We start from the raw sequence: 16669 nt of genomic DNA on the forward strand, positions 1-16669 counted from the left end.
ACTAATCCATGGTGTAGTGGGCACCCTAGGAAAAAATGCTGTAAATAGATAAAAGAAAAGGAGGACTTGTGGCACCTTAGAGACTAACAAATTTATTTGAGCATAAGCTTTCGTGAGCTACAGCTCACTTCATGAAGTCTACCCCCCCCTCCCTCTCCCCCCCCATGCCTCCTATATCTTTCCAATATGAGCGATGAACCTTTATCCAGCCACCCCATAAAGCCTGTGTGCCACCCTCCATTTTATCTGCTTATTATCGTTAAATACTGTGTTCTTGCCTCTTATCCTCCAAATACAGACCAGAAACATGGCCGTCTACCACCCTGACTTCCTGGCATGGTTTCAAAAACACAAACACATGCTGCATCTTTATTCTCTGACCGAAAGAGCACTGTCTCTTGTGTGCCATTCTAGCATGAACTAAGAGCTCAGTCTACCCATCGAGTTTCTCTTTCTGTATTGGAAGCTCTGTTATACTTTCAGCATTCACTCAGCTGTGTGACTAGCAGACCCCCTCGATCGTAAACCACATCCCTACCTTTTCCCACTTCACGCAATGTGTATATCAGAGGCGACAGGCTTCAGAGAGCCCCCATTTACCAAAACAGGCTATGAAGCTATTATTTATTGTATTATCATAGTGCCTTGGACCCCTAGTAATGGACAAGAACTCCATTCAAACACAGAACAAAAAAATGGTCCCTTCCCCAAATTACATTGCATTACATTTTTATTAGATGAAAGCATGAGTGTTTATTTCTGCTTAATTTATTTATAAGCATTTCATTCTAGGAAGTTGCTGGGTGCTCAACACTCTTGAAAGTCAGGCCATTTATCTAGGCACCTACATATAGGAATAAAGGCCTAACATAAAAAGCCATTTAAAAAAAATGTCGATCTCACTTTTTCCATAGTGTGATCCCTCAGGGCGCAGCCTTCTTTCAAGAGTTCTGTGACATTTTTTTTTCTTTTCATTTTCAGATGGCAAGTTTGGAGCCTACATGCAGGTAAACATCCAGAATGATGGTCCTGTGACTATAGAACTGGAATCCCCTGCTGCCACGACGGACCCGAAGCAGGTAAGCCATTAGAAGGCTCTAATTCAGAGCGAGGGGAGACACTTGTACAGTTCTCAGGGTGGACGTGCCCTGCTGACAGTTGGGTGGCTTGGGGCTTTACTTTGTTCTGTATCACATGGTACAGCTGACTTTTGTCATAAGGTCTTAATGCTTTCTGAATTGCTCCTGCAAAGTTAAATAATTTTTCTTCAGTCCCCTGGCTTCTTGGAAGCTGCCTACTGTCTTGCTAAAGGTCACGTATGTGTCATGTGGAGCTGCATTTATAGTACATTCTTCATTAAGGCTGCCTTTTAATCATGAGTCATAGATCGGGTTTTTTTTAATGTATTTGCTTTTTATTTTACAATCAAGACTTTTGACATTTTGGGGCTCTTGTTCATGGGTGGGTGCATGGGGTGATCAACAGGCAAACTGGTTTTTCTGAGGAACTAGAGTGCTGCCAGATTAAACCCTGAGCAGCGTGGGAGGCTAATGAGAAGTAGGGACAGCACTGCTGTGATGCACTGGATCCGACTAGAGAACTCTGAGAACTTAGTTCCTCTCAGGTGACGAGGATTCCCTACCCTCTAGGGTAAAGGTAATTATTCGTGGAGTTATGTTGGGGTTTTCCGTTTCATTCTAGAACGACAATTGCTGTTGCATATTCATATTGGTCCTCTTGTATCATGGAACTGACACGGTCTAACGTCTCTGGAATACAAATGGTGGCTGTAATCCCTGATGCTTTTTTACTACTGTATACTTATATAATTCTCTCCCTTATCACCATGATGACTCTTTGACTGTTCGTAAAAATTGGCATGATAAAGCAGCACTGTTTTAGCATGATAACCAAAAACATATCTCAATGCATAATAGCGTAAGACAAACCGTGATGGACTCGAGTTCATACAGGGTTTTACCCAAGGCAAGTTGTACATTTTCCAGGTGTTGATCTTGCCTGTATCTCCTTTTTATGGGCAGTCTTTTTGCAATAACGGAGACTGCTTCTGGAATTGGAGACTGAGGATTCCTCAGTCTTTCTTCAATACGTTTTCTTTTTAAAAAGCACATTCTTTATTCCTGGAAGAGCACACGTAACACTAGGTGTCAGTAGAGTTACATTACTTCAGAGATTGTGTTTATATACAGTTTTTTAAACAAATATCAGAGTAGGTAAATCAGAAATTCTAGATATCCTTGGATAGTCTTCAAATGTTATTGGGGGCCTTAAAGAAAAGGGAGAATGGTAAAACCCTATGAGGAGTCTTATCCGCAGTAGAATCTCTTGCATATAATTCCTTTAAAATTGCACAATAGCGCTTTAAACAATGCTAATCAGAAAAAAAGAAGGTGTCTAAATTGGACACAAGAGCCCCAAAGGAAGCAGAGAGATGATAACTGAATAATTCTGGTGATTAATAAGCTTCCTTCATTTGCCCCTGCATTGGGTGAGTCTTTGTGGCTACACAGGGGTATGTAATGGCAAGCCTGTCTACCTTCCTAAATTACTATATTTTTATATGTACAGGATAAGCTGTGCTGGAGTTTGGAGATGGTAACTCAACTATATTAAAGGTTTAATCAATACAAATTCCTATCATAAACTGAATAAAGTGACCTTGTCTTGAGAAATAATTTATCTTGAGAGCTGACTTTGCTGTAGGCAAATGTGATGACTGCTTTGATTAGGAAGGTGAAGGTAGAAGTTTAATGAAGAACATCAGATAAAAATAAATACAAGCTACTCTAGTGATAGATTAACATGTAGAGTATTTGGTATTTCTAATTTGGTATTTCTAAATCACTTTAGTCTCTCTTGCATACAGTTTCCCATTTCTCTTCAATTAGGGTTGCTCAGAACTTTTATGGGTGTGTTGCTGCACTAATACCAGTAGACCAAAGGAATCGCCACTTTGGGACACCTGTAGGGGAAAGATACTTCCGAGTTCACTGCCAAACCTGACACTCCTCCTTTTTGTATCTATGGAATGACATTGGGCCATGTTGTAATGGAATGTTAATTCAACTGCCCATTATATCTAAGCATCATCAGCTATTCTCCTTTTCGGAAAGTGTGAAAAGCCTGAAGGGCCAGTGGTTAACTGAAGAGTGGGTAGTTCTCCCCCACCAAAGAGGAGCAATAGGGGTCGCTGTTTTAAACACAGGTATTGTAATTTGCCTCCCTTGTGATTGCTATCTGATAATTGCATTACCAAGGTAAAAGAACCATTTCCAGGAAGTGCAAGAGTTAATTTGAGCCTGGTGCACAGCATGAAGTCCTGATTTATCGTCCCCCACTTTACCTCTCTAACTCTACAGCCTGTGTTACTGAAATTGCAAAACTGAAAGATTTTGTTCCATGTTCTTGGAACTACTCATAAATTAAATGTGGTGAGTGTGCCCCGTCCTTACCTCCAGCCTTTTAGGCTTATTCCTAATCTGCATCTCTCTCAGAGACTCATTTTAATCTTTGTGTTGAACCATAAAACATTTCTAATCTCCAACCTGGATTGTAATGCTGAACAAAACATCTGTTGTACTAAAACTGTTCTACACTTCAGAGCATTAATGAGACAGTGCATGTTTAGTCTGTTTTTTAGCACACAGGCTGATTTTCCAGCATTACAGACTTGACCTGCAAAAGGCAAGCGGCAGGCTTTTAGTTCGTGATGAGCTGGGTAAAATGTTTCCAGTAATATGACTTTCAGTATTTCATTCAATAGCACTTTTAGATTTATAGACTCAAATATTGTATTGTTATTTGGAGCATATTTTTCTAACTCTCTTCTTCCCAGTTCAAAATAATTTGGTACTGCAGTAGCATGTTTATATTTAAATGTATTTTAATACTTATTAGCAATTGTCTTTACTTATAAGATTTTTTTTTTCTAGGTAGAAACTTTTATCTTTCAATTTATTTGAACAACTGCAAACATAATTCTTGACATGTCAAGAATATGGCCATGTCTAGGAAGGGAAAAGGGATGGACTTTTACATAACATTGAAAAGTGTGTAATGTAAAACCTATAGATAGGCTTGGAAGAATGAGATTTTTATTGATAAATGTCAGTGAACATCGATTTCACCGAACACACACAAAGAAAAAATATTTCCGTCAATAATAATCGAAATTCACGATAGGCCAGGTAAGAAAAATGCTGCTTGAGAGAACTTATTAGAATTTGATTTAAGGCTATTTGCTGTGTATATTTTGACATATATGTTGGCAATTTGTGTTTTAATGCTCACAAAGCTTTAACTTTTTGAATCTCAGCATCTACTGTCATTAAATAATTATTGTCCAATGCGCTCATAGTCTGAGCCTCCCATATCTTTCCACAACTGTGAAAATTTAAATGGATAAAAATAGCCAAAAAAAAAATACTTAAATGTATCTATCAGTATCTGTTGAAATGATAAAAATAAATAAATAAAATTGAATTTGGCTAAGCCTACCTATAGAGTTAAGTTGAACAGTTATTAGCTGCCTTTGGTACCATTAACACGAGGTGGCTGTTTTTGCTAAGCCGTTTCAAAATGGAGTGCTGGCTCTCACGTGGTTCTTCACAGTTCCATCTTGTCTCCCCTTTTCTTTCACATGCATATAAGGCCACCGGGAGGGGTTAGTGAGGATATGTGGGTTGTTGTGTCGTCAGCGTGCTGATGACCCCCAGCTCTGTAGCCCCGATGCAGAAAGATACTTAAGCATGTGAGTAGTCCCCATGGAGAACCATGCTGTATTGGGACTTGCTTGTCATTCTCCTCTGATTTAGCCATAGTAGATTATATCTTTAGCCAGGCCTTGTCTACATAAAATTACTTTGCCTGTATACCAATCCCAGCAGAGGCCTCTAATGTAGACACATCTTATGCTGATCGAAGGGGTTTTTCTGTCAGTATAATAACACCATACTAATGCTATATTATTACGGTAGTTACTACTACGCTTCTGTTGGCACAGCTATGTTGAACTTTGTCATGTAGACCTGGCCTTGGTGTTTGTTTGAGATTGCGGTATGGCATGTAAATAAAGTCAATACCACAGTTGACACTTACATTTTCTGATTTGGTACTTTCAGCAGAGTGGTCAAGGATGGAAAAAGCTTAGAGGCTGAACTTCCCCCTAATCCTTCTAGTTAGCCCCTGTTAGATCAGATTCAGGTACGATAGCCAGACAGTGTGAGGAAGGTCACACTACCACCATTTCCAGACTAACCCAGGTCTGTGGATTGAGTACTGCAGTCTACATAGTACAAAGTCCACTTCCTAGAGTATCTGGGTTTTTTAATGAACATAAAAATAAATTAAAGTACTAAAACAAAAATGTGATCAGTAAACACATTTCACATTTGTTTTGTTTATAAATATATTGTTAGGAAAGCTGAAAAAATCTGTGTCCCAGATGATGCATATCAATTTATAAAAGTCAGAGAATAATAAAGAAAAAATAGATTCTCCTTATTTGGGAAGAGGTTTTCATGGCATGAAGTTGATATATAATTTATGAAATGTAAATATGAGATTATAAGATGCTCACTCTTGAGGCCAAGCGGGGATTTCTCGGTGCACAGAGCTAAAATTGGAGTGCCCTTATGGAAATTGCATAAGGTCAAAGCTTTTTAGTAGCCCTTTCATCCCTAACTTGTTACACACCCTTCTTGTTTTTATTGTTATTAATACAACATATTGAGGCATTTGCCAGAACTCTTTTGAGTATTTAGCATGAAAGTGTGTTGTTTTTCTTCCATTTTAATCATAGATGTGCAGCTTTAGTTTTTTCTGTCCTAAGGAGATTCTCTAATGCTGTAAAGCACACGTGTGAAATCTTTCTTCAATAGTTGAAACAATACCTGATGACACAACATATGAGCCCTGAGCATTAGAACCGTAAGAGATCCAAAATCAGTCCCATAAGTTCAAATAAGTAGCTGTTCCAGTTCGGAGGACAGAATGACAAAGTTCTTATTTCAAATGCATGGAAATAAATGTCCTGACTTTTCCAGATATTTGTGATATTTGGGAAGGAAATAATTTGGGGTTTGCTGCTGTAATAGGACACTGAGGTTTAGAGAACTAAAGCTGTTGTTTACTAGATCTGGGGACCAAATCTTACATTAAAGAAATCTGTCAGTAACTCCATGAGGAATTCCAGAGGAAACCTTTCTCCTGATGGCTTGTTCAAGTTACAGTAGCTAATTTGAGAGCTCGTCTGCACATCTAAACAGAACAGTCCTTGCCTAATGCAATATCTGGTTGACTTTGTTCATTTTGTGTGGCCAGTGCCAGTGTCTATCAAGACAAGCACGGAAGGATAGGGAACTTCCAGTGTACAATGGACAACATCTAAAATCACATCTTTGTTTGCCTTCCATGCACTAATTAAAAAGTATCCAAGTTGGGGTTGCACATGGACCATTATTCTATTCTCTCTTATTCTAGGCATTTAAACTGTGCCTATCACCATAGTACCTGAGTGCATTACAACTTCTAAAAGTTAGATTGAATACATTTCTGTTTTTCTCTCTCTCCCCCTCTCTACTCCATCCTTTTGGTTTGCTTTGTTGTGGGGAAATGACACTGAAGCCATGAGATGTTTGTTTTGAATGTGGCAAGGTCTGTGGCCATTCTGATCTCTTGCAGAAGCAAGTTCCGCAGTTGGTTACCAAGTTATTTCACCTGCCATTGCAAGGTAGGCTGTTTCATTGCTTCTGAGGTATGTTGCTGTTGTGGGAGGTCATGACTGCAGCGGAGAGAGGTGCCTATCTCCATGGAGGGCCTTGAACATCAGGACTGAAATCTTAAATGTGACACTTCCTCCCCTTCCCTGGGGAGTTAGTGAAGCAAGTGAGCTCCCAAGGAGAGAGGTTGACTAACCTGTATCGTTAAGGAGGGGGGCTGCATTCTGAACTAAATGGAATCTCTTTTCAGGGCTGGTGTCCGCATTCCTAGGTACAGTACATTAAGATTGTGGGACCTGGAGCTCACAAATGCATGGACCAGAATGGCTAGGTTGGAGCTGGGAAAAGGGGAAATAAGTTACTTACACAGGCTGATAGATGTACACAGTGGGTTTTTAAAAAACAAACAAACAAAAAAACCCAACCAAAAATATAAATACCATAAAGCAAAACTTCTGTCCCGAAGAACTTAAAATCTAAAGGTATTCAGCTAACTTCTACCCTTGGTTAGAATGGTTTTGCTGGGGTTCAACTGATGTAAATGAGAACACAGGTCAGCCTATTACGCTGTAGTTTCATTATTAATCTTGGCATCTCAACTTTTGAGGTGTGCTTGATGTAGTGAGCCTTAGATTTCCAGATGTGTGGTGTAGTGTTATATTTTCTTTGAACTTTTCAGAGCACTTGACTTCTGAAGTGTCACAGATCTGTCTGCCAGCATCCTGGCAGACCTTGGTGTGGTGTTGATTCCAGTTTAATGAGTAGGAAATAGCATCTGGCAACCATACACTTGAGCGAGACCAGCTGAGGAAAATAGCCACTCCCTGGGGACCATAGGTTGGGGAAATCAAATCTTTCTGACTGTACCTCAGATAGTGTCTAGCCTGTCGTTAAAAATTGGGTATGAGATAATTAATCTTCGTTGGCCATTAATACCAGACACGATGAGAAATACCTGTGCAGCCTTGCCCCCAGCACTCGGATGGAATGAAAGAGTCATGTGCTGTGTTAATTAGTACCGTACTGTCAGAACAACTTTCCCTTTTAATAAAACATGTAAAATGTTGCTTGCGAATGGCAGGGAGGCAGTGAGGACAGACAAATAGTATTTTTTGGCTGCAGCTTTGTTGAACCGTAATACAGGAGCTCTTCTAAAAACAACCTGTCCTGGCAGCGGTGAAGGGGATGAGGAGGGGCAGGCCTCAGTTCCCCATTTTCTGTGCTCTAACTGGGCCTCCTAATGAGCCTGCAGTATTCCCAGGCTTGGCAAAGACCACAGACCCTTTTGCAGCTATGGAGACTGGATCAAAACGAGGAACACGCCGCCTGTGGCTCCCTTGTTGACTAGCTAATCCCAGCTCCTGGAAGAAGTGCTGGGCACTAAGCAATAGCAGCTTCCTTAACAGAGGGATGCCATTTGCCAACAGCCACTGTCAATCTTTCATGGGGGTGACCCTGCCCCTCCTCTCCACCCTGCATTCTGGGCAGGCCAGGACGGACCAACCTGCTTCACCACTTCTCTGACTTCTTTATTTTCTTTCTCTTTCTGCTGCTCAAATATGAGACTTGAAAACTTTGCCAAACACCCAGTAGGCACTAAGATGAGCCACACTCCAGAGGCAATGCCCAATTCAGAAATCAAGCCCTTCCCCCACTCACCTGCAAGGAAAGGGTAGCTGTTGGGATTCCTGCAAGGATGCTGTCCTTGGACCCTTTTCAGTGGCTCCCTCTTTTGTAGCCTCAGACTACAAGCTTCAAACATCTACATCACCTGTCTCTGGTTGCTGGACGGGATATTGAATGTTCACATGCTCTCTCCTCCCCTCTCACATTGTGCAGGCTCCTGGCTTCTACAAGGGAGGATCTCTACTAATTCATCCTTCTCCCAACCTCCATTGTGGGTCCCCCTCCCCCCATCCCTGTATAGCCCAAGTTCCTGCCTCTCCGGTTGCTCAGAACTTTTCCAAGTTGCGGAAGGATGCAGCTGTCTCGAATCTGGTTGGTTTCACTGCTGCTCATGAGGTTCGAACAGCAGCACTAAAAACGGACCCGACCGTTCTGTTTTTCCTCTGCTGCAGCAGAAGCACCGGAGGTGTGTACAGACGTAAGAAGACGCTAAGGTTTTATTGGCAAGATTACTGGAACCATATGGGATGGAATCTCTTTTTTTTTTTTTAAGTGAAAGCCTAGATTCTGCAGAAGTTGATGGCACTTAAAAAGGGAAAGCTCCTATTTACTGTGGATGATTGGATTTTTCAGCCTCAGATGCCCTATATTTTGGAGACTTAAGCTCCTGTTACTCCTAAGTTGCCACTTAAAAAGAAATAATCATAACTATTGATGGGAGAAGACGTGAAATTATATGAAATTGCAGTATGTTAATTTTTCTTTTAATAAGCATTTTCTGGTTTTGTCCATGTGGCTATTTAAAACCCCCCAAAACATTCAAAATATTGATTAAAAAAATTAGACCTGTTTATTGGCTGCAGAAAGTTGTACCTGGATTCATGCTTATATTTGTGACTGAGCAATTGGAAAGATTCTTTGGTGATTCAGTCTACTGAGGATATAATGCTTCTGTTGTTTTTCATTCCCAATGTTTTATTTTAAAATCTTTCTAGATGACACGCTATTGATATTGTGTCAATACTGCTTTGTGCCATACTTATGAACTCAAGTCCTTGCAGTTCTGTTTGCACTTTTATCAGCCAAAGCCATGGACATCTCAATTTATAGTCTCCACAGTCGGTCATATTTTATTAGTTCCAAGCAGCTTTTTGACGAGTGGAAACAATGGTAATATCTGTTTAATAAAATGTTCTGTGGAATTAGATTAATAAGAGACATTCAGCATTATGGTTGCAATAGAGAGAAGCTGATTTTGGTGGTGATGCAGACTTTTCAGTTTTTCTGAACACTAGTTGATGGTACATGCATTAGCTCTTCAGTGAAATTAAATTCTTTATATCAAAACATAAAGGGCCATTTTATATCTGAAAACAAACATCTCTGGAGAATAGACTTGCACAAGGAGTAAGCATTGTTTTGTAATCACTCTTTATCTAAAATGTAAATTAAAAAAAAAAGTAAGCTACCAATAGTTTGGGTAGAATATTCCAATGTCTAAATATCTGTATTACAGTTGTACTGTACTGTAGAACCAAACTAGTTTGTGCTTCAGTGAGCTGCATACTGGCAGATCTGCACTGAAAACAGACTTTCAGGTGAATCAGATTCTAATGCCATGCTCTGGGCCAAACCGTATGGGCCATATCATGCTGTTTGTGGGTTGATAGGGGAATGCTATGTAACCTGTCCTGGGCCAGTGCTTAGTAATGTCCAGAAATGGAATAAGGACATTTGAATACGGCATGCACATCTGGTTGCCCCATCTCAAAAAAGATATATTGGAATTGGAAAAGGTACAGAAAAGGGCAACAAAAATGATAAGGGGTATGGAACGGCTGCCATAGGAGGAGAGATTAATAAGACTGGGACTTTTCAGCTTGGAAAAGAGATGACTAAGGTGAGGGTATGATAGAGGTCTATAAAATCGTGGCTGGTGTGGAGAAAGTAAATAAGGAAGTGTTATTTACTCCTTCTCATAACACAAGAACTAGAGGTCACCAAATGAAATTAATAGGCAGCAGGTTTAACACAAACAAAAGGAAGTATTTCTGCACACAACGCACAATCAACCTATGGAACTCTTTGTCAGCTGATGTTGTGAAGGCCAAGACTATAACAGGGCTCAAAAAAGAACTAGATAAGTTCATGGAGGATAGCTCCATCAATGGCTACTAATCAGGATGGGCAGGGATGCAAAACCTGTGTGCCAGAAGCTGAGTCTGGGCGACAGGGGATGGGTCACTTGATGATGACCTGTTCTGTTCATTCCCTCTGAAGTACCTGGCATTGGCTACTGTCGGAAGACAGGATGCTGGACTAGATGGACCATGGGTCTGACCCAGTATGGCCATTCTTATGAAATAAGTTGGTGATGCTGATCTTTCTCCTTGTGAGTTGTGGAATTTCCATATTGGATCAGATTGATGGCACACCTAGCTCACGTATCCTGACTCTACCGTTACGCAGTAGGTTTTCTACTTGCGATATTTCAAAGGAAGCTATGCAGTAATATGCTGATGGGTTTGCTTTGGTTCTGAAGCATGAGGGCTGGTGCCTCTTACACATTCTAGTCCTAGCTAGTGTAGCTGTAGACGATTTAGTTAGTATGCAGATAAATGTTTTCCATCTTTTTATAATCATTCTCAGTACTTTGCCTCAATATCTTGTGGCAATGAGTTCCACATTTTTATGACATTAAACCATGCTCTAGGATTGTGCAGCAAGGTAAATGGGAGTATCTGACTGATCTTCCAAAGACTGATTATTTTATTCAGCTCCAGCATGCTGCTACCTATTTGTTACCTACCCAAATTAAATACACTCTCCTCCATATGGAAGTCTCTCCATGACTTTTCCGGGCTTTGTTGATTTCTGCTGTATCCTTTTTGAAATGGAGTGATCAAAATTGAACACAGTACTCAAGACTTGCCTGGACTTAGCACTGGAATTTCAATGATGGGTTTTTTGCTACCAAGCCAGTGCTATAGTATGAACAGATTTCTCAGAGTTTTGCAATTTGTTCTAAAGAACGTGTATTAAATAAAGCCAGAGCATATACGCTGGTTTCTACAAAGGCTGTAATGTCATCTGCCTTCCAATGATGAAGAATCACATTGTCAGCAATGTCTTTTAGACATACCTCTGTCTTCTGTATAGTTCCTGAGCATTGACCCAGACTGGGGTGACTCCCCCTCATGTATAAATGTATTCCTTCCACAAAATGAGACATAGCTAGAACCAAATATCCCAGGGTGCTATTTAAAGTGTGTGATTTGACTGAAGTAGGACATTGTATTGGCAAATGATGTATAAAGTGGACTCCAGAGACTCCAAGCAGCTTCCATTCCAGTATACCGTCATCCCTTATTTCACTAGAAAAGTTTTAAATGATCACTAGTGCTGTGAGACAACAGAGTTTTCCACTGAACTCATTATGTGGCGGGAGATGAGGAGCCTCTTTGCATTTTCCATCTATTTGGTGTTTGTAAATTTCTGTCGATTTCTGATGTAGCTGACAGACAGTTTCCCCTAACTGGCAGCTACCCTTTTCAGCACTGTCTTACTTTTACCTATGCATACTTTTGAACAGTGCAAACTTTTAAAATTATAACAGACTAATAACAGTAAGATTGTCAGTCAACAGAATGTTTTTCCTTTGAATTGCAGAATTGCATTCTACTGACTGTCCCAGGTCTGTGTTGTTGTACTGAGTGTCCTGTTTTCCCCTTGTCCTTACTTGATGTGCCTTGGGACTCTGATACTCTCACGTCAGCAGAAGTGAATTACAACAGATCTTTGAGAACTTTGTTTTATGGTGGTGTGCGTGTGTAATTCTCACAGCTTTTTTGATAAATGTTAAGGTTTTGTTTTTATCCTTTTGCAGTTTAACTTTTTAATGCATTTTGTGTTCACTTTTTGGCAAGCCCAATGAGATTGAACATCAATTTTTAATTTGCTGGAGTAAATCCTCACAGCAGATAAACTGGGACAGTCTTAAAAAACTTTTTGACTGGAAGTTTCATGTTGCTAGCCAGAAAGAAGTACTCAGAATGCTTAAATCTGAGCCACAGTAAATAATCGATGTTAATATCTTTACCTGAACCTTGCTTTTCATAAATGCATCATGGGAGCTCATTCTTTTTTTAACTACATCATTTATTAAATTTGTCTTTGTTTTTTAAAAATATTGAAACAATGCTGTGTTCTATTTAAATGGTAAAAAGGAAATCTATGGCTTTTAAATAAAGGGAAACAATTTTCAAGTGACTTTTAATTTTTTTTTTTTAATACCTGTGCTTATGTCTTAAGAATTACTAGGGACACTATTAACCTTTTAGACCTTTGTGAAGAGTTTGATCTTGAGTCAAATTGCCTTTTATTTTTTAAAAGGGCACCAGACACTTTCACAGTAATATAAAAGAAGAATTTACTCTGACAGCGCCTGGCTTGTTTGACTTAGCTCGTGAAAGCAGTTCAGAGCCGAAGACCAGCACATTGACTTCACTTTATAAAACAAAACATAAATCAGCTACTTTATACAAATTATATAGTTGTCAAAAAATAAAATCCCTAGTTTTGAGGTTTTAATCTAATTGTTTAACTCTTTGAAAGTTAAAAGCACTGTCAAAAGCACTTAGGTGTGTAGGACCCAGACATGTTCCCTTTCAGAGGGCTAACACATTGCAGCTCCACATTGAGACATTTGCAACTTTAAAAATCTCTGCTGCTCCATCATTGTCCTTTAGAAAAATGCTAGACTTCTACTCAAGTTCCGCTTCCTCTGTCTGGCAATTTCGACTCTGCTTCTTACCTTCTCCCTTCTCTTTGTGATTGCTGTTCCTTTTCCTTTCCCCCATGCTCTCTGTGAGCCCTAGGGTACAACTAAGTGTAATGGGCTGAAATTAACTCCCTTCGTTGAATTAATACGTTTGTTTTAAATGGAAAATATACTGTAATACATTTTTTGAACTTTTTTTCCCTTATGTATCCAGCACATTTTAGGTAGTTCTATTCAGCACTCCTGGGGGAATTCTGCACCAAAAAATTAAAAATTCCATGCCAAAAAATTAAAAATTCTGGCACAATATTTTAAAATTCTGCAAATTTTATTTGTCAAAATAACACTACATAATCACGCCAGTTTCAGTTATTTTGCTAATTTATTTCAAAATACCTGTCAGCAAGTATGTCTGTAACAATACAGACACACACAAAAATTCTCCCAGGAATAGAGAGTTACAGAAACCCCTACGGCAACCCAGTTCCTGTTTCTCTGTCCCCTTTCTGCCTCCTCCCCAGAGCCCAGTCAGGAGGCCAGACACCCACAATTCTTCTCCCCCAAGAGCCCAGCCATGGGCCTGGCCCAGGCATTCATATCCCCTCCCTCCCAGAGCCCAGCCATGGCCCCCCCCCCATCCCAGACACGCACCCCAGAGTCCAGCCATGGGGCCCTCTCCAGCCCAGACACTCACACCCCCTCCCCCCTCAGAGGCCAGCTGCAGGGCTTCCCCCTGCCCAGACACTCACACACCCTACCCTCTAAAGTCCAGGGATCCAGAGTGAGAAACAGCCTGATGCTGGGTCCTGGGCTTGCACAGAGTTTCCTGCCTGCCGCAGTCTCCTTCCTTCAGGGCATGCTGGGAACTGCAGCTGCCAGGTACCCTCCAGTTCCCTCCCCCTCCCCCCGGCCTTGTCTTCTATATGTGAGCTGGGCTCTGCTGTGTCCAGCAGGCCCTAGTGGCGGACAACATCTTTTCAGCCCATTTCTGTTGGGGGGGAAAAAGAAAATTCTCTAACATTAATTTCTGCAAAATTCTGCATTGCGCAGTGGCGCAGAATTCCCCCAGGAGTAATTCAGCTAATAAATTGTTTAAAAAAATAATGCTGTTTTTGTGGCTTGTTAATTTATTTTGTATTTTTATCCAAATAGATTTCAGAGTAGCAGCCGTGTTAGTCTGTATTCGCAAAAAGAACAGGAGGACTTGTGGCACCTTAGAGACTAACCAATTTATTTGAGCATAAGCTTTCATGAGCTACAGCTCATGCATCCGATGAAGTGAGCTGTAGCTCATGAAAGCTTATGCTCAAATAAATTGGCTAGTCTCTAAGGTGCCACTAGTATTCCTTTTATCCAAATAGAGCTTGACACAAATCACCTATAAAAATCTAGTAAATAACAGAAAATGATGAATGATGCAATTAACATAATAAAAAATATAAAAATTAAGAAAGTGAATAAGTGTAAATTAAACGGTATCATTGCTTAAATCAACAGTTCCCAGACTCTGGTTTGTGACCCCAAATGGGGTTAGGCCATCAGCAGATGGGATCGTGGGTCCAGCAGGCCAGATTCAGCCCAGAGACGATGTCATCTAATCTACAAAATGCACAGGGCATGCGAGGTCACAGTGTGCAGAGGATGCCATTTTTGTAGATCAAAATGGCAGCCTCTTTGTGGTGTGACCTCACATGTACAGGGTGTGTGAGGCCAAGTTGTGGGGAGGCTGCTATTTTGTAAAATGGTGGCCTCCTGGAGTGGTGTTTGTGGAGCAGATCCGGACATGTTGGCTGAGCGGAGGTGGGTGTGCAGATGCCGTTCTGTCATTTGCACCATCTGGCTGTGCAAGCATCCAGTTGAGAGACTTGAATCCAGAAAATCCTTATCTGTGGGCAACAGTCTTATCAACAGAGCATCCTCTCTGTTGGGGCTGGTAGGAGCCTGTGCTAGCCTTTTCTGAGATAGGAATCTGCAGGAGCTTGGAAGCTCCTTAAGGCAGGGCGCATATCTTGTTTTATGCCACCATGAGTACCCTGTTGGCACTTGATAAAGAATCATTGTAAGTCACTGTACCTGTGATGCCTTAATGTCACCACACAGGGCCTTCCTAAGTCCTGGCTTCATTTGCTTAACTCTGAATTCCTCTTTCTGATTTGTGATAACAGGCACAATGGACTCATTTTAAAGAGAGTGTGTGCTTCAGCCTCCCGCAGTGAGTCTAATGATGCAGTTATGAACAAAAACGAGAGTGCAAGAAATGTGCTCACAGATATGATGAGGCTTTCTTTGAGTATGACGTCACCAGTGTGTTTTTGTCAAGAACGAAGAAAAGCCAAAATGCCTACTGTCACACTGACTTATCTAGTAAAAGCATGATGCCTAATAAACTTAAACAACATTTGGAACCCCTTCAGAAGGAACACATTGGAAAAGCAAGGTAATTTTTCCAGCGCCGGAAAGAATGTTTGCAACAACGAGTGCAATTCAAGAGAGCTATGTCCGACTCTGACCACGCTCAAAAGGCATCATTTGAGGTGAGTTACTGCATTGCATAGGCCAAGAGCCCTCCCACAGTTCGAGACCCTTTGTTTTTGCCAGCTTCAACTGATATGCAGAAGGTAATGTGTGGGGAAACGAAGGCAAACAAACTTAAAGCTATACCACTCTCCAACAACACAGTGAAGCAATGGATTGAGTTGATAGTGGCAGATTAGGAAAACACACTGGTGGAGCGGTCTGAAAAACATGGATACTTTTGCTCTTCAAGTTGATGTGAGCACTGCGGGCATGATGCACATTTCTTGGTTGAAATACACATGGGAGGGTGCAGTTCTCAAAGATATTCTGTTCTGACTCCCTCTTCCTGGGCACAAGACTGCCCAAGGAATGTTCAGTGTGGTACATGCAAGACAAAAGTATCCCATGTGATTGCATGATGGGCTTTTGCACAGATGGAACTCCGTCTACAGCAGGCCACAAAGCAGGTCAGGCTGCCTTGGTAGAGAAAGTTGCTCCATCTGTTGTGTGGACTCACTGCATGATTCACAGAGAACAACTGGCAACTAAAACTCTGAGTCCAGACCTAGGTGAAGTATTGCAGGAGATCTCATCTATTACGAACCTCAACAAGACTCAGCCTCTTCGCACGTGTTCGTTTGCAAAACTGTGTGAAGACGTGGGATCCGATAATGATGTGGTGTTGTTCCACAGTGATGCTAGTTGGCTTTCAAGAGGAACAGCACTAGGATGACTTTTTGAACTGTGAGATGAGCTGTGGAGTGGAGCTGTGCCTATGCAGTGGAGTGCAAAAAGTGAATTTGTTGATTTTCTGTGTGATCAAAGGAAGATGTGACTTCTTGCCTGTGCCACGGACACGTTTGGGAAACGGAAGGAATTGAATACAGGTCTGCAAGGAAAGAACATCCACATCCTTCAGCGAGTGATCAACTCACAGGATTCATGAAGCAAATTGATTTCTGGAAGAATAATCTATTGAGGGCAAACTGTGAATCCTTCCCACAGC

General features: G+C 40.9%; 1 protein-coding gene across 3 annotated transcripts in view; it reads left to right on the forward strand.

The window, feature by feature from the left end:
• Positions 1-16669, forward strand: part of DTD1 (D-aminoacyl-tRNA deacylase 1) — a 104799-nt gene that overhangs the window by 18933 nt on the left and 69197 nt on the right. For all 3 annotated transcript variants that reach the window (XR_012158340.1, XM_073339740.1, XM_073339739.1), the window contains exon 4: positions 982-1079. Coding sequence is in view for 2 of the 3 variants with exons in the window: in XM_073339740.1 (XP_073195841.1) it covers positions 982-1079 (98 nt within the window). In the remaining variant the exon portion in view is untranslated. The remainder of the gene's footprint in view (positions 1-981; positions 1080-16669) is intronic.

Source organism: Lepidochelys kempii, chromosome 3 (assembly GCF_965140265.1).
Source record: "Lepidochelys kempii isolate rLepKem1 chromosome 3, rLepKem1.hap2, whole genome shotgun sequence".
NCBI classification, from domain to species: domain Eukaryota; kingdom Metazoa; phylum Chordata; order Testudines; family Cheloniidae; genus Lepidochelys; species Lepidochelys kempii.